The sequence below is a fragment of the Sminthopsis crassicaudata genome, chromosome 1 (genome assembly GCF_048593235.1).
Source record: "Sminthopsis crassicaudata isolate SCR6 chromosome 1, ASM4859323v1, whole genome shotgun sequence".
NCBI lineage: Eukaryota > Metazoa > Chordata > Mammalia > Dasyuromorphia > Dasyuridae > Sminthopsis > Sminthopsis crassicaudata.
In genome coordinates, this window is record NC_133617.1 from 178,227,768 (window position 1) to 178,251,180 (window position 23,413).

Sequence of the window (23,413 nt, forward strand, 5' to 3'; positions counted from 1 at the left end):
GAGGGCTAAACCAGTTTAAAATGTAATTGGGAAATATTGACAAAATAAATGACAATAAAATAAAACAAATAACATTACATCCTAATTAAGTTAATATGCAGTCTGCAGGGATTTTTATACATGAATTTGAGGATCATTTTGATGTGATTTTGATTCTATTGATATAGACTGCACCATCTTAACTTTCTGTGTTTTTTTTTTTTTCCTTTGATTTTCTATGATTCAATGATATTCAGTGTCTGTTTGAAAGACAGGTCAAAGAAAAGGGAGAAGACAATATGAGGGGAGGGAAAAAACTCACTAATTGGAACTTTCTGTGGAAAGGCTAACAAATTAGTGAGAAAACTACATTATAAACTATTTTAAAAGAAGTTCAGTTTTATTATTAAAATACACAAATAATAGGAAGAGATCCAGAAGCTATTCTTGTCCAACTGCTATTGGATAGGAAACACTCCAAATAGTCTCAAAAACTAACTATGTCTCTTTGCAACCTTCAGCCTATTCTTACTTTATGAGGGGCTTTGAGAACATTATCTCATTTTAACCTCATAACTCTTTGACACTGATGTCAGGAGTTATCACTTTCTTCATTTTACAGATAAGGAAAGAGATTTGTGGAAGTTAGATCATATCTCCAAGGTTACATAGTAGTTCTCAGAGTCACTCCTGGCTTAGGTTCAGATTTTCCAACTCCAGATCTCCTACCACAATGAATAGAGAAAGTCATGGAATAAAATTCTGAGAAATGTAAAAAACCAGTTCGTAATTAGCACAAAAAGAGTATAAAAATAGGGAGGACACCTGAGTCCAAAATCCAGTTCTGCTCTGCTAATTAGCAGTATTATTTTAGGCAATCAATACAATTTGTTAGACCTTCAAATTTTTATTTTGTAAAATATGGTGGCTGGGTTGGATGATCTCTAACGATCCTTTTAACTTCAAAGCTCTAGGATTCTAGGTACATACTAAGGCAATGTGATTCTAATATGCTAGACAAATTAATTTTCTGAAGTGGTTTCAATCACCCTTTCCATAGCCCTGAGCCAAAGCCAGGGCAGCTGTGTGGCACAGAGAGCAGCCTCAAACACATACTAGTTGTATGACCTTGGGCAAGTTCCTTCACACTGATTACCTTCAAAAAATAAACCAAGACCAAAATTAAGAACTTGAGGATTCTGGGAGTCAGGTTCCAATCCTGCCTCTGATAACCAGCTTCACTTGGGGTCTTTCTCTATGACTGGGTAGATTTGGAACTTGGTGGAAAGTTGTTTCCTTGGATTTATACTAGGGTTTCAAGATCGGTTTACTATTAGAAAACTAAATAGCGCAAGAACAAACAAACAAAATAACCAAAACGATATGATTACTTCTCACTGTCCATGTTAGAAATAACAAAGGGAACTGTCAATTCAACAAACATTTATTGTATAAAGGAATTGTGATGGATGCTGACAGGAGATAGAGCAACTACATTTTGAACTCTCTTCAACACAATTTCACATTTCTTTATTCTATACTTTAACTTTTGTTCCTGAACACTAAAGGCAATTTAAAAACTCTGAGTTAAATAAATTGTGTCACAATTGATCTATGAACACTTTCTAAGTAAATGGAGGCAGCACTGAACCATGATATAGAGCAGGGATGGGGAACATCCAGCTGAGGGCTGTATAAGGTCCCTGACATCATTTGCTAATTCAATTGCAGGCAATGATGAGCTGAAAACTAGGTACAACCATCTCCTGCTGCTTGAGTTTCATAAGTTTATAATTTTGTATGGCCCTCAAATGATGTTTATAAATATCCAAATGGCTTTTGGCAGCAAAAAGATTCCCTATCCCTGAATAATGGAAAGAATGCTGGCTTTGTAGTAGATGATAGAAGTTTGACTCTTGGCTCTGCCATATATTGCCTATATGACATTGGGTAATTTACTTAATATTTCTAGGCCTTTGTGCCATATCTATAAAGTGAGGGGGTAGAACACAATGGCCTTTAAGATCCTTTCTAACTCTAAATTTTCTAAACCTATCTCATTCATCAAGAGAAATAGCCATTGACAAACAAATAAAAAATTCTCCAAAATCATAACCTTCATTCATGCTAAAATCCTAAATATGCACAGGAATGAAAGGTCTTTCCTAATATGTAAAACACATACCTAAAATGAAATTCTAAATTTATTTGCAAATGTGGAAACACTAGACATTTTCCCTATCAGTAGCAAAACTTCTTTCTTCACTTTTGTTTGAAACAATTCTAGAAATGGTAGCAATAGCACTGAAAGAGAAATTAAAATTAATAATACCAGGAAAGAAAACATTATCCTTATATTCAGACATGACAGCTTACTAAGAATACCATGCATCAGTGAAGAAATCAATTGAGAATATATTAAAGTAAAAGGATATAAAATAAATCCATAAGAATCATTGGAACATATAAAACACTGACAAAAAAAAAAAAAGAAGAAAATGACATAAAAATCCATGGGGGGGGGGGGATTGCCAGATACACCAAACTATATCATAAAACTGTTATTATCAAAGCTATCTAATATGAGTTAAAGAAAAGTACATCAATAGAATAGCCTAAATAAGAGATGCCAAAAATCAATGGAATACAATATTCTAATATTTGATGAATTCAACAATACAAACTTTTGGGGAAAGGATTCCCCATTCAATAAAAATTTTTAGGAAAATTAAAATTTGTCACAAAAAGGTTTAAATTTGCATTTTACATCCTATACCATGACAAGCTATATAGAGGGCTCTCTAAATGTTAAAACATACACACATAATTAAAAAAAAAAAAAACATATCCTTGGTTAGAAGGGGAATTTATTATAAAGCAAGTAAAAGACAAACTCATACTCAACTATCTAGGATCTTTAGGAATAAGTATACCTTTGATAAAAAAAAACATATCAAAGAGAATTAAAAAAAATTTATAAGAATAAGAGTCATTCTCTAATATGGAAGTAATTGAAGAATATGAATAAAAGTTTAAAAAGAAGACAAGGCAAATGATCAACGTCATATGAAAAAATGGCAATGCTGGAACTTAGAGACTGATGTCACAGAAAAATTAAATCAAAACTTCTGAAAACAACAAGCTTTCATTACAGGGGTGTTTCACCTTACAGAAAGGAAATCCTATAACAACTGGAAGAATATTAAGTGTTAATGGATAAGCTAATATAATAAAAATGACAATTTTACCTAAATTAATCCACTTAGTGCCATACCAAACTGCCAAGAAATTATTTTATAGAACTAGTAAAATATAACAATTCATCTGGAGGAACAAAAGAAAATGTCAAGAATTTCAAGGGAAATGATTTAAGAAAACATAAAAAAAGGTGTATTATAAAGTAGCAGTCATCAAAGCCATTTGGTACTGATTAAGAAACAGAGTAGTGGATTAGTGGAATAGGTTAGGTTTACAAAATACAACAGTCAAGACTATAGTAATTGAATGTGTGATAAACCCAAAGACTACAGCTTTTGAAATAAGAACTCACTATTTGACAAAAATCACTGGGAAAACTGTAAAATAGCAAGGCAGAAACTAGGCAACCAATACCCTTTACCAAATAAGGTCAAAATAAGTTCATGATATAGACATAAAGTGTGATTTTTTTAATTAAAGTTTTTTTTTAATTTTTCAAAACATAGGTGAGCAATTCTTCAACATTAACCCTTGCAAAACTTTGTGTTCCAATTTTCCCCCTCCCCCACACCCTTCCTTAGATGGCAAGTAGTCCAATATATGTTAAACATGTTAGAAATATATGTTAAATCCAATATATGCATATATATATTTATATAATTATTATGCTGCACAAGAAAAATCAAATCAAACCAGAACAAAAGAGAAGCAAAATAAAATGCAAGCAAACAACAAAAATGCTATGTTGTGAACCACACTCAGTCCCCACAACCCTCTCTCTGGGTGTAGATGGCTCTCTTCATCACTGAACAACTGGAACTGGTTTGAATCATCTCATTCTTGAAGAGAGCCACATCCATCAGAACTGATCATCGTATAATTTTGTTGCCATGTACAATAATCTCTTGATTCTGCTCACTTCACTTACCATCAATTCATGTAAGTCTCTCCAGGCCTCTCTGAAATCATCCTGCTGGTTGTTTCATAAAGTGTGATTCTATAAGCAAATTAGAAAAATAAGGGCTAGTCTACCTCTCAGATCTGTGGAGAAGGAAGGAACTTATGGCCAAAGAAGAATTGAGAATATTATGAAAAGCAAAATGGATAATTTTGATTACATCAAATTAAAAAGTTGTTTCACAAACAAAACCAATGCAGCCAAAATTAGAAGGGAAGCAGAAAGCTTGGGAGGAGGGGGGAATAGCTACTGTTTCTGATAAAGGCCTCATCTCTAAAATATATAGAGAACTGATTCAAATTTATAAGAATACACGCCATTCCCCAATTGATACATGATCAAAGGATATGAACAATTTTCAGAAGAAGAAATTAAAGCCATTTCTAATCATATGAAAAAATACTCTAAATCACTATTGCTTAGAGAAATGCAAATTAAGACAACTCTGAGGTACTGTGGTACCTCACAACCTCTCAGATTGGCTAAGATGATTCAAAAAGATAATGATGAATGTTGGAAAGGATGTGGAAAACTAGGACATTAATGCATTGTTAGTGGAGTTATGAACTCATTCAACCATTCTGGAGAACAATTTGGAACTATGCCCAAAGGGCTATCAAACTGTGTATGTCCTTTGGTCCATCAGTGTCTGTACTAGGTCTGTATCATAAAAAGATCATAAAAAAGGGAAAAGACCCCATATGTCCAAAAATGTTGGTAGAAGGTCTTTTTTTTTTAGTGGCAAGGAGCTTGAAATTGACCGGATGCCCATTTTGGGAGGAATGGCTGAATAAGTTATGGTGTATGAATGTGATAGAATATTATTGTTCTAGAAGAAACAATCAGTAGGATGATTTTAGAAAAGCCTGGAAAGACTTACATTGAACTGATGCTGAGTGAAATGAGCAGAAACAAGAGAACATTATACATGGTAACAACAAGATTATACAATGATCAATTCTGATGGATTTTTTCAACAATGAGATGATTCAGACCAATTCCAATAGACTTGTGATGGAGAGAGCCATCTATATTCAAAGACAGAACTATGGAGATTGAATGTGGATCAAAGCATAGTTTTTCACCTTTTTTGTTATTAACTTGTTTTTTCCCTCTCGTGGTGTTTTTCCCTTTTGACCTGCAGTATAACAAATAAGCAAAGTTGGGTGCAAACTACCTTTGCATGTATTGGAAAAAAAAAACTAGTAGGAAAATTAGTAAGGTATGAGTAAGATCTGTAGGCAGCAAAGAAGAAGCTAGTAAATATAGACTGATAATATAGGGAGAGGGAGTGGAAGCCAAGAAGGAATGGGATCTGAGAAACAAGTAGAAGAGAAAAACTTAGCAAGAAGGCTCACCTTTTTCCCAGAGATTGAAACAAAAAAGGAGAGAATAAGACATATTTATGAAGGAATATACATGAGATATATAATTAAGATAAGGACCTTGTCACAAATTGCCTCAATTTTTAAAGTAAAGCACAAGGTGAGGTTTTTGTCATAACAGTGGTTATGAAATTATTTATAGATGACTTAAAGAGATAAGCCTTGGAATAGAAGCAGTATGAAATATGACAGCTAATCAGGAAAGAATAAAAAAATTTCTATGGAGCTGTTGGAGTCCTAATTGAGATTAGCCAATAAATTTATATTAAACAGAGTAATCTTGCTATGACCAGCAGCATACAAGTATACTTGAAGAGGAGAGAGATGGACTGGAGTTTAGAGTAGTAATAAGACAGAGGGGCAAAATATTTATGGGTAGAAGACAGTACAATATTTATCTGGTTAATAGTACTGTGCAAATGGGGATAAGACTAGGGAAAACATAGAAGGATGGAATTATGTTCTAGAAATTAGAATGAGGATTTAAAAATAGGTTTAGATGAGGTGACGTAATACACAGAAAGAGAAGAAGATGTAAGTGGTAAGGTCAGACTGAAGAATTTCAGAGTTTTGGATAATGGAGGTGGAACTTTTGTGGCAGCAAAAATACATAATGCAATTTTAGCTTATATTTATAGAAGCATACAGTTGCAAACAAAGTGGAAGTACTGTGACTGTTCTATTGTCCTATTCCTTGGTCAGACTACATCTGGTGATAAGGAAATAACAAAGGGAAAAAAAAAACATCCTGGAATATATTTAGAAGATTAAAAGAAAGTCTTCACCAATATCTTGGGCTAACAGTTAAGTTTCTGGTTTTCCCGTTCCATCTTTGTATCACTTACTCATTTTAAACCGAAACTGTCAAAATATAAAAGGGGAAATATATATAAAACCAGTTACTAATATAACTCCATGTAACATTATAACTGCCTCAAATCAATTTAGTTTTTTTTTTCCCAGTGCTTTAATCATGGATTTAAGTAAATTTGATGTGCTGCCCAACATGGCATCTCTATAGGGGTTGGTGTTAAAATCAGATATTTAGTGTCTAACTTTAACTTTTGACGTTTTCTAGGTTTTTCTCATATATCGTTCTTAGGGAGACAATGAATACAAAAAGCATTTTACAAAACTTTAAGTGCTAGATAAATGTGAGCTCTTCAAATGTTGCCACTGTTAAGAAGGGAATCAAACTGACATTTTAAATAATCTGTGTCCTTCTCTGTCTGTTCACGTTAACTTAATTATTTTTTCTTTTAGCTTGTTATGTAAGCTAAACTAGTCAACCAAAAAGACAGAGGGAAAAAAAAAAAACACTTTGTGGGAATTTATATTTTTTGAATTGTTTTTCTTTACTTGCAGCTGGTTGTTCTCAATTTGAATGTAAAAAACATTATGTTAAGAAAGACCACAATATAAAACCATTCAAGTAACATTAGCCTCAATAATCTGGCAATAAGCTTGATAATTTGCTACAATTGCTTGAGAAAGTAGCTGGTCAAAAAGAAACTTACGTATTTGGTCTAAACAAATAAGAAAAATATCAAAACTAAAGTTATCGTGGCAAGAAACTTTTATGTCTTTCTCTTTAGGTACAGAAATTCTAAAATTATCATATGAAGCACACTATACAGCATCTATACAACTATATAAAAACAATACATATAGAGGATAAATTGTAAATAACTTGTAGGAATGGACACTAGAATTAAGGGAGATTAAGAAATGTTTCTGGTAGAAAGAGGGAATTTAGCAGAGATTTGAAAGAAGCTAGGAAACCAGAAGTATGTAATGAGCAAGGCAAACATGAAGCATTCCAAGCATAGGACTCAGCAAAAATGCCTGGAATCAGGAGATGGAGTGTTTTATTATAGAACTAGCATGGTCAATGGATTAAAGAAAGCATGGAAGTCTATAAGGTAAAAGAAGATCAGAAAGGTGGGGATGCAGGCAAGCTGAAGGGCTTCAAATGCCATCAGATTTTATATTTGATCCTTGAAGTGACAGGATAGTATGGTCTTGAATGTGCATAGGGAGTGATATAATCAGAGCAGACTGGAGTGGGAAGAGTTTAGAGGCAGGGAGACCGTTAAGTGGCCAACAGCAATAGTCTAGGCAAGAGGCAAGATGTCAGGAGAAGGATGCTTATTTACATAAGCATTAGCATAAGACATTATTAAGGTGAAATCAATAGGTCTTGGCAACATATTGGATAGAGAAAGTGAGAGAGGAAGGAGTCAAGGATGGCATAGAGATTATGATACTGAATGATTAGTAGAAAATACAAAGGGCATAATAATAAACCAAAGGTAATTTTAAGTCATTCATTCCAGTTTCCATAGCCATGCAAACAACTATGGAAATATAGACTAATGTGAAATTGTGCATGTACTAGACCTGCATATGAAAGAATCCTGGGTATCAGAAAAAGAAAATCTGTCCTTTATTTCTTGCTCTTTCACCAAAAATGAACCAGAAATGCTAAATTCATTTCTTCCTTTTTGATGATTCCTGAAAAGGGAAATAGGATTTCAGCAGGACTTTGAAAGCAATAGAATGAACTGTAGAAAACATATAGCCTTTCAATTTTACAGATTTTGAAGTTATAGGAATTTAAGAAGCAGAGGTTGATTACATAGCCAACAGACATGGGAGGAAAGACAACTATGATGTGGTAGAAAGGGCTTGGAGTCTGGAATAATTTTGTTCAAGTCCTGTGTCTGACATATACAGCATAACCATGCACTGGTCATTTAAAATCTTAGTGCCCCAGGATACCATCTAAGACTACAACTTGCAATAGTTACTGATGTGTTTTGGTAGAGGGGATTTCCTCAAGGGGAATTCCATCACAGTTTCTAATCAAAAAATAAAAATAAAAGTGACAATAATATATGTACTCTCCTACCTTGGAGAGGTATTATACAAAAGATATAGGAAAAAAAATGTTTGTTTGTTTGTTTGTTTTTATAAAAAGGGAAAAAAAATGAAGAAAAACTGAAAAAAAAAAATGTGATAAGCCAAAATAAAAGATGCCAAAAAAGGGAAAAGTCAAGAAAATGAGGTAGCAAGCTAGGTGGCAAAACAATTTGTAACCCTCAGAGAAATCTGGGTGATTCTAAGGTAAGAAGCTATGGCTGCTCTATAGGGAAAGAATAATTATAGCTCAGATTTGTAAGGGACTTCAAAAGCCTTCTATTAACCCATAACTGAACATGAATTCCACAAAAAAGTGGTTATTCAACCTCTGCTTGAAGACTTTCCCTGGGGAAAAAGAAAGGCAAGAAAACCTACTGCTCTATGAAGTATTCCATTCCTCTTTTCAGACAGCTCTTCCTGGAAACAAAATCTGTCTCTCAGCAACTTCCCACTATGGATTTTTGTTCTTTCTTTGGAGCAAAGCAAAACAATTTTTTTTTTGATCCTTCCCTCCAAGTGACAGCCCTTCAAATATTTCAAATAATCATCAGCTGAGATTTACAAGGTGGGGGTGGGGATGGTCATTGCTCATACAAAAACTGACTAAAATCTTCCAGATTCTGTGGCAAGAGGAGGTTATACTCCAGGAGTTCAAGGACACCTCCCCTTATCCATCTTTATAAAGTTAAAATAAACACATAATACATGTTTATAGACCCAGTCTGAAGTCTTGCTAGTTTTTAAGTGATCACTGCTTCCCTTCCTAAATGCTCATGAACCGCTCATGGTTGCTTAGAATTTAGCCAGGAATAGAAGTAAAACTCATTAGCCTATGGCTATTAGACATCAATCCTTTTTCTTTTTTTGAAAATCTACAGGTTGCAGAGCAGCCAAGATGGCACAGTAGAAGGAAATAATATGGCTGAATTCTTCTCTACAAAGATCTAGAAAACAAAACTGACCAAGACCCAATTGGAAAATCCAAGGGAAAAAATACCAAAGCTGAATAGAAACTTAGAAATATAAACACAAGAGTCAAGAGAACCATTAAAAGGCTGTTGTTGTTGTTTAATTTAAAGCAAACAAATACAGGAGATTAAACAAGGATTAAGAATTTACATTCTCATATAGAGTAATGATCTATGTGTCTCCTTAGAACCCTATCATCAATGGGGTTACAGAGTTAAATAAGACAGTCTGGGAATACTTTGTTATATTTTGATGATTTTAAATGAAAAGGAAAGGAGAGGAAAGGAATGCACCAGGTGAAGGGGAGAAAAAAGTGGAGGAAACCTCACATATTAACTCAGATATTCTAGGTGCTTACATTGAAGAATATTCAAACCTTGACAAAGGAATAGAAAGAATAGGTTTCATATGAACTAATCAAAAGGAAGAAAAAAATGTACACACATAGGTGGGGTCAAAAATACTTTTCCCTTAACAGAAAAAGGAGGGAGAGGGGAAAAGAAGGAAAAGTAGGTTAGAAGAGGAATTAGTCCCTACAAAACCAAAATCCAATTAAAAATGCTAGATCTCAAAGATGGATTTAAAAAGTAAGAAAGAAAGGATAAATCCGGGTGAAGTGTAGGAAAGAAAAGAGGGGCAGGGGAGCAGAAGCAAATTGTATCAAATCCAGAGCACCACTGCTGAGCATACTTTCACAACCTCAAGTCAAGTTAGCTATAAATAGGTTTAGAAAAAAAAACAACAACCTAAAATTGATACAATGACAAATTATAATTCCAGGCAATAAGTAATAAAAGTATATTACCTATCTCCTTAGATAGAGGTCGATGATCTCATGTTGAAAAATCTCTCTCACACACACACACACATACACTTGGCAAGAATTTGTTCAATTATATATATTCATTACAAAGGTTTTCTCTTTTGGGGGGGGTAGGAAGAGGGTAAGGAAGAGGGTAAATGGAGTTAAGTGAATAGCTAGGTAATATGAAGGAGATAAGATGATTTTTTTTTTTTTGTCAATTAAAGAAAATCAAGGGTCTTTTTTTTGTTGTTTTTTAAAAGAGGGTAAAACTGAATACAAGTTAAAGAATAGCAGGGAAACTGTTAACTATGGGGAGAAATTATGGCAAGATTCACTGGTAAAGGTTTCATTTCTCATATATTCATTCAAAATGTGTGAGAAAAAGAGCTATTCCCCAATTGATAAACGGTCAAAGGATATGAATAAGCATTTTCTATGGAAGATATCAAATTATCAAAAAAATCCCACATCAATACTACTTAGAAAAATGCAAACAAAAACAAACATGAGATTCCACTTTATACCGATTAAATTAGCAAAGTTGAATAAAAAGGAAAATAACAATTATTGAAAAGGCTGTGGGAAAATAGGTACCTTAATGCAATATTGATAGAACTGTGAATTAATTCTGTCAATTTTGAATGGCCTAGTGAATAGAAAGTTGGGCTTGAAGACAGGAAGATTAATCTTCAAGAATTCAAATCTATCCTCTGACACTTACTATCTGTGTGACCTTGGGTACATAACTGTTGCCTCAGTTTCCTCATCTATAAAATGAGCTGGACAAGGAAATGGCAAACCAATCCAGTATCTTTGCCAAGAAAACTCCAAATGGGGCCATAAAGAGTCAGACATAACTAAAACCCAATTGAATATCCACCACAAATTTACTAAATTATACATACCCTCTGGTCCAGCAACACCACTATTAGGCATATCCTCCAGAGATCAAAGAAAGAAGAAAAAGACTTATATGTACAAAAATATTCATAGCTACTCTGAAATTAACTATGTACCCATCAAATGGAAAAGATCTGGTATATGAATTATGGTATATAAATGTAATGAAACATCATTGTACTATAAGAAATAAGGAAAGGAACAGTTTCAGAAAAACCTGATAATACATATACGCATTCATATAAGTGTAAGATGAACCGAAATAGGAGAATAATCCAGACATTAATGTACATATGTATAATGCATTACAACGTATACATTAGAGAAGATAACTATGAAAGACTTAAGATCTCTGAGTACTGCAATGATAAATCACAATTCTCAAAGACTATTGTTAAAAAATGCTGTCTACCTTCTGACTGAGAATGGAACTTTATTTTTACATAGTAAATATAAATTATTTTTGTATAACTATGCATATTTTACAAGATTCCCACCCCCACCCTCCAATGGGGAAGTGTAGAGGGCTGGAACTCTGAAAAGATGTACTTAAAATTCAGTATAATTGATGAGATGATGGCTCTCCTGACAAGTTGGCACATGCTCAAGTGTGGTTGGGCATACTCTGTGTGAGATAGTGATGTGATTGTACTAGAGTATTTAAAGGTGTCACAGAGGACTCAAGTTCTCTCAGCCCGTGGAAATCTCAGCCACAGAAAAGACTTCAGGCTCCAGACTCCAGAGGCCAGATTCTATCTTTGATCAGCCTCCTGGTAGCTCTCCAGCTTCCTGCACTATGGAGGAGACTGTTTCAGACTTGGAAACTGAAGGAGACAATAAAGACTTTGGACTTTACTCCTGACTATTCTCATAGTGATTATTCTGCTGAGACCAAGGTTGGTCCCAAGGCCCTCCAGAAAGCTAACCCGAACATTATAGGGAAGGAAAAGAAAAGCCTGTTCATTGGTAAAATACATTTTAAAAAACCTGTACATCTGTCTTTCTCCAGTTGTGTGGCACCTCTACTGTTCTCCACCTTCCTGAGACCACTAAGAGTCACATTGGCCAGTTTTTCCCCACTACTTTGGGATATAATTAATTTATCTGGAACTGGTGAGCTGGATTAAAAAAAAAATACTCGGTGCTCTCTTAATTCTTCACTTATTTGGGATTTTAACTTTCTATTAACCATTCTTGTTATATCACTCCAAAATGTAATCTCTTTGAAAGGCAAAAGAAGCAAAATAAAGTAAAGTGATTCTATCTTCTGCAATTACTATTATCATCCCATTTACTTTGAGGTGAATTTTTAATTTTTTTTCTTCATTCTACTAACAAAAGTAAAAAAGAAAAACTAAAAACATAACAACTTTTGAGGCATCGCTTAGCATTCTTACCAATTCAGTTTCCTCTGGGCTTTAGAATTGATACAATTATTATAATTACCAAGTTACTTTTAAAAATTTATCATTGTAAGTATCTTTTTCATGAAGCCAGTTAAGTCACTCTACTTTTGCAATTGAATAAGAGGCTGTTTATTTATTTTCAATAAAAGCTACTTCAAATAACCCCCATTACAAAATAATAATCCAGGATTGCTTGCTGTCTAGGGAAGGAGGGAAAAGAGGGAGAGAGGAAGAAAAATCTGGAACATAATGTTTTGCAAAAGTGAATGCTGAAAACTATCTCTGCATGTATTTGGAAAAATTAAAAGCTATTATTAAAAAAGAAAGAAAAACAAACCTAAGTTTTCTTATTTCCAAATACCTTACAAATAGGACTTTTCATAAATTTGCTTTCCTTTAATTTGTCTAAATTAATGATTGTCATATTTTCAAATGCTAGTATTCATTCTAAAGATCAAATTTTTGTACATTTATTTTATAGAAAGCCCACAAATGGGGAAAGGTGGACTATAATAATGTGTTAAAAATGACTGTGATATACAGTAAAATCTATATCCTGAACAATAACAAAAAAATACAATCCAGGGTTAGGGTGGAAGTTGTGAGGGGAGTTTAAGATGATCAAATAATAGTAGAAAGGAAATATCCTCCCTGCACCAGTGCCAATGACCAGCTACTGATGACAAATGAAAGGCTAAAATCCTAGACTGAATTTGATCATGAACAATTGCAGCCTGATTCATTTGAACAATCTACCAGGCAAGAATTTTGTAAAATCCTTGACTGGTGGTGCTGCTGGGACCTGATGAATTTAGTTCTGCTTTTCTTTCTGTTTCCCCAAGGTCCAGCTCAGAAGACTGGCATCACTTACTCTGATGAATTTGCTGCTTTCTTCATTTACTGCACATACTTTTATAATGATTTTAGCCTCCAGACAAAGAGGCTAAATGTTTATTTTGATATTGAAAACATGAAAGAAAAAAGAAGAAAAGGAAGGAGGAAAGAAGGGTTGGAGAGAAGGAATAAACGAAGTCTTAATTTTATCAATATGGTAGTAACACTCACTGCATTGTGCAATCTGTTGTCCACTTTCTGACAGAGAGAGACTGCTAACCTAAGATAATATGATTTATTCACAATTTATAACAATTGGCAATCAGAGAGATAGAGTCCTGTTCCCAGACTCTCTGGACCTCAGCTTCCTCATCTAAAAGAGAAACAGTGAAAATGATGATCTTTGCATTTCTTTCAAGCTCTTTTATACTGAATGTCTCAGGAGATTACTGGCCTCAAAGCTTATATTTCTTGGCCTATTATGCCTAAAATACTCATTAGCAGAAATTATTATTTGGTACATACTAGGTACTTGAATACTATAAGTACCACAGTCATCAATGTCTAAATTCAATTTATAAAATCATTATTAATGTAAATTTAATGTATTTATTTTTAAAGAAATACATCTTATCATGCTTGGGCAGCTAGGTGGTACAATGGCTATGGCTCTAGCCCCTGGAGTCAGTAAGTCCTGACTTCAAATACAGTTTCTGACCCATTAGAGCTATGTGACCCTGGGTAAGTCACTTAACCTCTGTTTAATCTCAGTTTTCTCAAATGGAAAATTTTGACAACTACTTTTCAGGGCTATTGTGAGGATCAAATGAGATAACATTTGTGAGGTGCCTGGCAAAAAGACTGACACATATGTGCTATATAAATGCTTATTTCCTTTTTCCTTCCTTTTCCCCTCCCAAGGAAAAAAAAAATCAAGTAAAACACAACTACTTTAAAATTAAGCACAAATTACCTTTGAAGGCTTCAAGTTCCTTCCTGTTTAAAGATAAAAACAAAATGATAATTTGTAAATAATCTATTCATAATTGAAAATTCTATTTTTAAAAAATTTAAACAAGATTATATTATAAAAACCCTTAATGCATTTTAATTTATTTACTTTTCATATAAAATTAAAACACAGATGGCCCAACTTAGACTAAAGTTGCCATAATACTTTTTTCCCAGTTAAATCATTAACAACAACAGGTCTGTGTAAGAATATCAGCATTAGCACAAAATGTTACAATGTTGTACTTTTGAAACCAGTTGAGTAAACTCATATAAATTCTCTTTTGGACAGATTAACATAATTTTCCTTCAACCATGACAAATTAAATATGAATTACTTAAATTCTTTAACTAAGAAGAATCAAGAATGAAATATTAATATTTTCCTTTCAAAACTGTATGTGAAAATAGTTTACACCTTTGGACCGAGTTCTCTTAACTGAATTCTATTCTGAACCAAGTCAAGCCCCTGGGAATGCAACTGATTTGTTACTATGTCAATGTCAATTAAGAATGCCAGAATATAGTTTCCTAAGGAAGCAGACAGCTGGAGGAAATAGATGAGCAAACAAAATGAAACATTATGGTCTTCTTTGTCTAAAGCAAGAGATATTTATAGGATCTCTTTCTTAGACCAATAATGCAACAATTTAGCTTTATTTATTTATAGTATTTTGAGAAAGGGTATATGTGTATGTGTAACTTCTGATTTTACTCAAAATCTGCTAGTGTTCAAAGTTCTTAAATTATTTTAAATATAAAACTAATTGCATAACCTTCAATATTCCTAAATGAATGATTTCAATTAATAGCTGGTAATAAGAAGAGATAAGTTACCAGAGGACCAAATTGAAAATACTTGAATCAAAAGGTCATTATTTTCCTAAACCCCATGTTTCTCATACCCCCAATATTTCAATAACTAATAAAAGTACAAGAACTCTAATGTAAATAGGCAAAAAAGAAATTTTATTGCAACAAAATATATCATTTTAAATAAGTCAAATAGATATATGCTTCCTAAACCAGAAATAAAGCCACTATGGAAACACCTAGAAAAGATTTCCTTCCTTTTTCCCCTATCACTTCTCAAAAAGAAAAGAAAAAATATCAGGTATCCTTTGTTTCTCTTACTACAGGATAACAACTGCTAGCTATCTTAACCTATTGTGTTATACATTAATTAATATACAATATACATTAATGGAATATATTATTTTTTCATTTTAATAGCTTTTTATTTTCCAAATATATGCAAAGATAATTTTCGACATTCACCTTTGCAAAACCTTATGTTTCAAAATTTTCTCTTCTCCCCTAGACAGCAAGCAATCCAATATAGATTAAAAATGTGCAATCAACATGTTCATATTCATCATGATGCACAAGAAAAATCAGATCAAAAGGGAAAAAAAACACAAGGGAAAAAAACCCAAGCAAACAAACAACAATAAAATAAGGCGAAAATACTATACTTTGATCCACATTCAGTCTCCATAATTATTTTTCTGGACGCAGATGGCTCTTTCCATCACAAGTCTATTGAAATTGTCTTGAATCATCTCATTGTTGAAAAGAGCCAAGTAATGGAATATATTCTTTCCAAAAGTTAACTCACAATTGTGACATTATTACACACATATAAAAAAAAACCCATACTAAATTGTATTATCTCTGTATCTTTTTGTAAAAAGTGCCCTTCAATTGGGTTATTGTGGTTACTGTTGTCATCCTTTTTGTTCATTTCCACAAATCAATAGGCAATTCCCATAGTAGTGGAGGACCCCAGTGAGCACAGAAAACAGCTACCCAAATATCATTATCTAAATTCAGTTATTCTCTAATTTCAGGCACCAAGAGATTTCACTTCTATTTTGAGGGGAATTAGTAACAATCCTTGACTTTCACTTTCTGTTAACAGGAGAGCTGGAGGTAGTGGTAGAAGGGGAAAACTTTTTTTTTTTTTAATAAAATTTTTTACAAGATTCAAGAATTGCCAAAGTAGGACATAAAATCATTTTATAAAAAATGGAAACGACAAACTTCAGAATTTTCAGAGTGGAAGAGATCTAAGGATATTTAAAACTATAAGAAAAGTGGCACGTAGCAGTCTAACTGTAAATTTTATTGGAAATAACCAGATTAGGAGAAAAAAGGGATCCAAAAGCATAAATTTTCAGAAATGGAAAGGCCTTCAGAGACCTATATCTGAAGAGTTCACCTCTTCATGTTTCTAACAAATTATGATGATTCACCTTATGATGATTCACCTTGTATTAGAAACACTTCTAATGATAACAGAATTGGAGGACTCATTTCTGAAGGAGCCCATTCTACTTATGATGGAACATGAGAAATGTTGGAGAAGATGTGAGGAAAACTGGAACCATAATTCATTGCTGATGAAGTTGTAAACTTATCCAATCATTCTGGAAAATAGTTTGGAACCATGTCCAAAGGGTTATAGGGTTTTGCATACTCCTTGATCCAGTAATATCACTACTGGTCTATATTCCAAGGTGATTAAAAAAAAATGGAAAAGGACTCATGTGTACAAAAATATTAATAGTAGCTCTTTTTTTGGTGGCAAAGAATTAGAAACTGAGAGGATGCCTGAATCAACTAGGGAATGGCTGAAAAACTGTAATATATGATTTGAATGGAATACCATTATGCTACATGAAATCATGAGCTGGTGGATTTCAGATAAACTTGAAAAGACATATGAACTGATGCTGAGTGAAGTAAGAGCAGAACCAGGAAGACTTTGTACACAGTAACAGTAATATTGTGTGGTGATCAACTATGATTGATTTAGCTCTTCTTGGCAATACAAGGATCCAAGACAATCTAAGGGACTCGTGATGGAAAATACTATATATAAAGAACTATGGAATCTGGCTGCAGATCAATGTTTTGTTTTTTCTTTATCAGTGTTTTCACCTTTTGTTCTAATTCTTCTTTCACAACATGACTTATATGGAAATGTTTACTATGACATGTATGACTTGTACATGTATGATTTATATAATTTTGCTGGCTGTTTGGGGGAGGAAAAGTAGGGAGGGAGAAAAATTCGGAACTCAAAATCCCATGAAAAATTAATGTTGAAAATTATCTTTATATGTAATTGGAAAAAAAATACTGCTAAACAGGAAAAGGAAGAAAAGTATCCTATCTTTGCCCTATCCCAAAATGATTTCTAGACTAGATATCAAAAGTATATTCAACATATCCTTCTGAGTGTTATTTCTAGAAATTCTTTATCTGAAGCTTATTAAAGTCCTTTCCAAAATATGGAATATGGAAATGAACACAATATTTCAATGTGGCCTGACTACACAGTACAGAAGAAAACACTATGCAATTGAAAAACTATTAATTTCCTTGGACTTACCTGTTACACTGTTGCCTCATATTAAGTTTGTAATCCTCCAAATACCCAGAAATACTAAAGCCCTGAATGAAGTAAGGCAGTGACGGAAACTAAGGAACAACCACCAAAAAAATGAGGCATTTTTTAAAAAGTGTATTGGCAGCAAGAAGAAAATCAAGTAAGAGATAGAGCCAACTCTTGGGATAGATAGAATGATGATAACAGATAACAGAAAGAACACAGAATTACTAACTTTTTTGTTTTTTTTTTTCCCTCTACAAAGGTGAGTAGCAGACCAAAGTAATGTAAGAGAGTATGGAGAGTACTAGAGACCATTTAGCGACCTTCAATAAAAACTTGTCATCGGTGAACTACACCCTAAGTTACTGAAAAGAGCCAGCAGATGTGACTACTGGCTTCCTGTTGATGAATTTCAAAATAATGATAATAACTATAGTTACCATTTACTTAATTCTTTATGATTTGAAAGGTATATATATATATATATATATATATATATATACAGAGAGAGAGAGAGAGAGAGAGAGAGAGAGAGAGAGAGAGAGAGTCATTTGATCCTCACAACAACCCTGTGCAGTTATTCCCATTTTATAAGTGAGAGTGATTAAATGATTTGTCCAGAATAACCCAGGTAGCAAGCCCTGAGGACTAGAACTCAGGTTTCCCTGACTCCAAGTTGAGCACTCTATCCATCATGAAACATAGCTCTTCCAGAGAGGTACCAAAGAACTGAAAGAGTTCAAACGCACAGATTTTTCAGAAAAGGGGAAAGGGTGCTCACAAAATTCAAGAAGACCAAATTAAGGCTGGGTTGCAAGCATTTAGGAGAGGAAGTAGTAATTACTAAATGCCCATATGGCTTCAGCAAAAACCAGATAATGCCACACTAATCTCATTTCTTTTCTTGACATGGAAGCTCAAAGAAATACAACAGCCCAGGGTTCTTTATCTGAGGTCCATGGAGCCCTTAAGAGTCTGCTGATAGAATGTAAAGAATCCGTGAACTTGACTGAGAAAAAAGTAATTACATTTTTATTCCAAATATAACTGGCTATTTTTATAATCTTATTTTATTCATTTAAAAACATTATTTTGAGAAGAGGTTTATAGGTTTCACTAGATCAATGACATAAAAATGATCAAGATTTCTGCTATGAACACTAATTTCAGCAAAACATCTGACAAAAGTTTCTTTACTGGTTCATTTAAGTGGAATTCTACTGAATCCAGAGGATAATCACTAATGGGTTGGTGTTACCTTGGAAGGAGACCCCAAGGATTGGTCTTTGTTCTTGTTTTTAATCCTTGACTTGGATAAAAGTAAATGACATGAGATCAGGAGGGACAGCTAACACACTAGATGACAGTCAGGAATCAGACAAATTTCTAGAGGGTTAAATGACAAAATGTCCAACACTTGGGATCAAAAGATCAACTTCATAAATAGAAGATTAGGGAGCCATTTAGTTTAGTACACATTTGATATAAATTAGATAAGATAGAACAACCTAAAATAGTAATGTGATCTTTGGCTCCACTGAGAGATCCAGTGTCCAGAATGAGGGAGGCGATGATCCCTTATTCCCATGGCCTGATTACAGTTGCAAACCAGCACTCAATTCTGAATCCATTTTTAAAACTGCAGGACTGTCCAGAAGAGGCCAATTAGGATGGGGAGGAATTAAGAGATCATGCTGTTAAGAATTATTTGATGGATTTTAGAATTTTTAAGTGGAAAAGAAAAGATGTAGGCAGGTAACAAGAAAAAAGGGCTTTTACATATGTTCATGCTTGCCCTCTAAAATAAGATTAGAGCTGTGCTTGACTTCAGCAGACAATGGGCAGAACTGGAAGCAATCGACAGAAAGCTCAGAAAAGAAGATTTGGGCTCAATATAAAGTCCATCTTCCTAGTAATAAGAGTTGCCTGAAGTAGAAAAAACCTTTCTGAGAGGCAGTCAGTTCTTTGAAGGGGAGGTTTTCAAAAAGAAGCTGGATGACCATTTTTTTTTTTGTAGCTGGTGACAAAGATTCTTGGTCAGATACAAAAAGATTTAAGTGCCCTCTCAGGTCCCTTCACACAGATTCCATTATTTACTGGAATTTCTTTTTGTGTTTTTTTCCCCAGTCTAACCTACTAAGATCTTTTTATATTATGAACCTGACATCTCCTTTGTGTTTCTTTGGTAGGCTGACATGATTCATGTGCCCACTGAGGCACTGTTCTCCATATTCCCTGAAAAGAGAAATACTTATATTTTATTTTAACAGCTGAATTCAAATTTACTTTCAATTTTGCTTATTCACAACAGTTTTCATATTCCTTTCATTTACCAGTGTTGTTCATCTAGTTAACACTGATGAGAATAATAGCTTGGAAAAATAATATATTATTATTTTGTATGACTATACAAACATATATATGTACACACACACACACACACACACACACGGTTTTTGTCCCTTAAGAACTTTAGTAAAAATAATTTAGAATATGCTGCCTCAAATTCATAGGCCGTCTTAAGACCATACAAATCAATTGTAATTCAGTTGTATAACTCAATTGAAACCACTAACTCTCATTTCTCACTTGTAAATAGAATAACTTTTCTGTGTAATAAAACTTAAAAGGATTTACTAGTGGTATTGCAAAGAACTTGCCATGCTTGATTAGAAAGCACAGATTTCCCAAATCTTTATATCGAGTCTTCAATTTTTCAAGATAATCTATACAGTTTGAAGATTATTCACACTCTTGCTCATTTTATTTACCTGCTACACAATCATTTGCCTATTCCCATGGTTTTATTATAGCTTCCAGGAAACTGTGTAAGAACTTGAAAGTATGGAAATTGAACGAATTCAAAGTTATTCTTTGTTTTTATATTTTCCAAAGGTATAAAGAGGAAAAAGATGGCTATTATTGGTCCCTTTTAACCTGTCAGACTGACATTCTTGGGTTTCCACAGGATCTTTGTCTAGGACCTGCCCCTCCATCTCTATGCCAGATGTCTTAATCTAGGACTCTTTCCTGGACCCTCTCTATAATCTCTCTTTTAGTGATCTCACTAGCTCCCAAGGGCTCAATCTTTATAAAGATGACAGCTAACTCTACATGTTTTGCTCATCATCTGTGCTGAGCTCTAACCACATATCATCAGCTACTTGCTTACCAAACAAAAGGGAAAGTATCATAGAATGAATAGCACTCTGAAGTTATAGTCAGGAAAACCTAGGTTCAATCTCCTGTTAAATACTAACTGTATGACCCTGGAAACATCACAAACTTCTCTGTACCTTGGTTCCTTCATCTGAAAGTGAAGGGATCCAATATGATAATCTGTAAGGTCCCATACAGCTCTAAATCAATGTTCCTGTGAAAACTGCCTAAATGTCCTATAGCAACTTCACATGGAAAACAGAATTGTTATCTTTTCTCCTAAATTCATCTCTCCTCACTTCCTTTTTCTATCAAGGCTATTCTTCCACTTCCAGAATCACTCTCAACTTTTCATGCTCCCTCACCCTTTACAGATCCAAACAACTGTCAAATTCACCTCCTTAACATCTCTTGAATCTTTTATCTTTTCTCTGCTCACAAGAAAATCATTCAGTTCTGGTCCCTATCGTTGCACTACAGGACTATTACCATTTACTTGTAATTGTTCTCCCTTATGCCTAGTTTTTCTCTTTTCTAGTCCATTTCCTACACAACCCTCAAGTGGCTAATGCTAACACACGGATCTGATTATGTTATTTTCCTCTTTAAGGAATGAACTGGCCAAATTTCAAATGCAAAATATAAGCAAGTACAGTAAGAAACAACCCTATAGTGTACTCCTTTGCAAATTCCTCCCAACAGATCTAGAAAAAGAACCAGATTGAATCCTGATGAAGAAATTCAAGTAAAAGTCAAAATAAGTGATTTCTCCAGCCCAAGCCAGCATAAGGAAAAACACTGAGAACTTTGAGGATGCTAACAAGGAAGGTCTGACCAGGAATCTGAAGATTCCACTGCTCAGGGATAGGCTACACAATGAAGCAAGAAAAGTTCTTAAACCTCTACTATGGTACCATGTTCAGCCTGTAAGAAAAGGTGTCAATTGTCACCTTTGTCAATCAACAAGCATTTATTAAGTGTCTACTATGTTTCAGGTACTATGGTAAGGAGTAATGTTCTGACTACCTTTCTGGAGGGCCTTCAGACCAGCCTTGGTCTCAGCAGAATAATCACCAGAAGAATAGTCAGGGATAAAGTCCAAAGTCTTTATTCTTTTCCTTCAGTCTCCCAGTTTGCGTCAGCAGTCTTAGTCAATTAGCCAATCTGCACATCCAAATGTAATGTCCTGCTTCCTAGAGTCCCCAAGTTGGGATGACAAAACATATTATTGCTTTCTAGAGCTCCCACACTAGGGTGGATTAAATATAGTGTCCAGGCTAGCTCTCTGGAGGATCTTGGGACCAGCCCAAGTCCTTGGTCTTAGTGGAGAAGTGATGAAGGCAGGAGAGACAAGAGGCTAGTCAAGTCTTCTTCTCCTGTGGCTGAGTTTGTCCCCAGTTTATATACTCTATTACAATTAAATCAATTCATCATACTGAGCATAAACTAATCATTGTATCATTAGGGAACCATTAATTGTTGTAAGATTAAATCAATCATACTGAACTAGAGAACTATTAATCACCATGCTAATGGTGATAATAATCTTATCAATTCCAATTGAGTTAATACCTTGTAAGAATCCTTGCCTCAAGAAACCTTGCCCAGATCTGGGTCACAAATCCAAAAGGGACTGGTGATAGGAACTGCATCCAAGGGTGGTATTTCAGAATAAGGAGCAGCTGTATATTTGAGCAAGGAACAAACTAAGAAAAAAAGAATAGCTCTGTAGCATCTGAGTTTCAGCTTCACACCCTCTCTGAAAGCTGCAGAGGAGTGGCTATAAAAATTATAGACCATAAGGGAACCTGGAGTCTTGAAACTAGATCAGCTTCTAAGATGGCTAATAGAGGCTCACCCAGATGCAGGTTACTGTTGCTCAAACCCAAACACTAGTCTTTGCAGAGCTTGGAGCAAGCAAGGGGTAGAAATCAGAGTTTTTCTTTGATTCATCACTCTGAGACATTGAAAGCATACAGGTCTCCAACCTTTATGATCCCTGCGATACTGGAACAACACAATACTAGATACCCCAAGTAAGTAATTAATAGTGCAAGCCTAGACCTTCCTACCAAAATGAACAAAAATTAATTTTAATATCAAAATACCTCATTATGTACTGAGTTTTTTACTTTTCTATCAGGAAGTAGACCAGAAAAGACTTTCATCATGAGAGATCATACATTGAATCTAATTAGACAAGGACTGGAAGTGGTTATGTTATTTGATAATTTTGAAAGGAGGATGGAAAGAACAAGGAAGATTAACACCATATAAGATAAAATAAAGAAAGGAAAGGTTAAGGATTATCTCAAAGTATCAAATTACTCAAGAAGACATCCATACAAACAAAAAGGAGGAGACTGAGAGACTGGCTGACAAGTGAATCTTACTCTAATCTGTATGGGTCAAGGAAAGATACACAGATGGATATAAAAATATATTTTACTCAAAAGGGAAGTAGGAGGGAAATGAGAGAAGGGGATATCA

At 34.1% G+C, this 23,413-nt stretch overlaps 1 protein-coding gene across 5 annotated transcripts in view; it reads right to left on the reverse strand.

Annotated features, from left to right (window-relative positions):
* Positions 1-23,413, reverse strand: part of DTNBP1 (dystrobrevin binding protein 1) — a 160,858-nt gene that overhangs the window by 53,090 nt on the left and 84,355 nt on the right. For 4 of the 5 annotated variants that reach the window (XM_074272160.1, XM_074272166.1, XM_074272183.1 and 1 more), the window contains one exon: positions 14,330-14,352. The exons of the other annotated variant lie outside the window; for it this stretch is intronic. In XM_074272160.1, the coding sequence (XP_074128261.1) occupies positions 14,330-14,352 (23 nt within the window). The remainder of the gene's footprint in view (positions 1-14,329; positions 14,353-23,413) is intronic. 5 annotated transcript variants of the gene reach the window in all.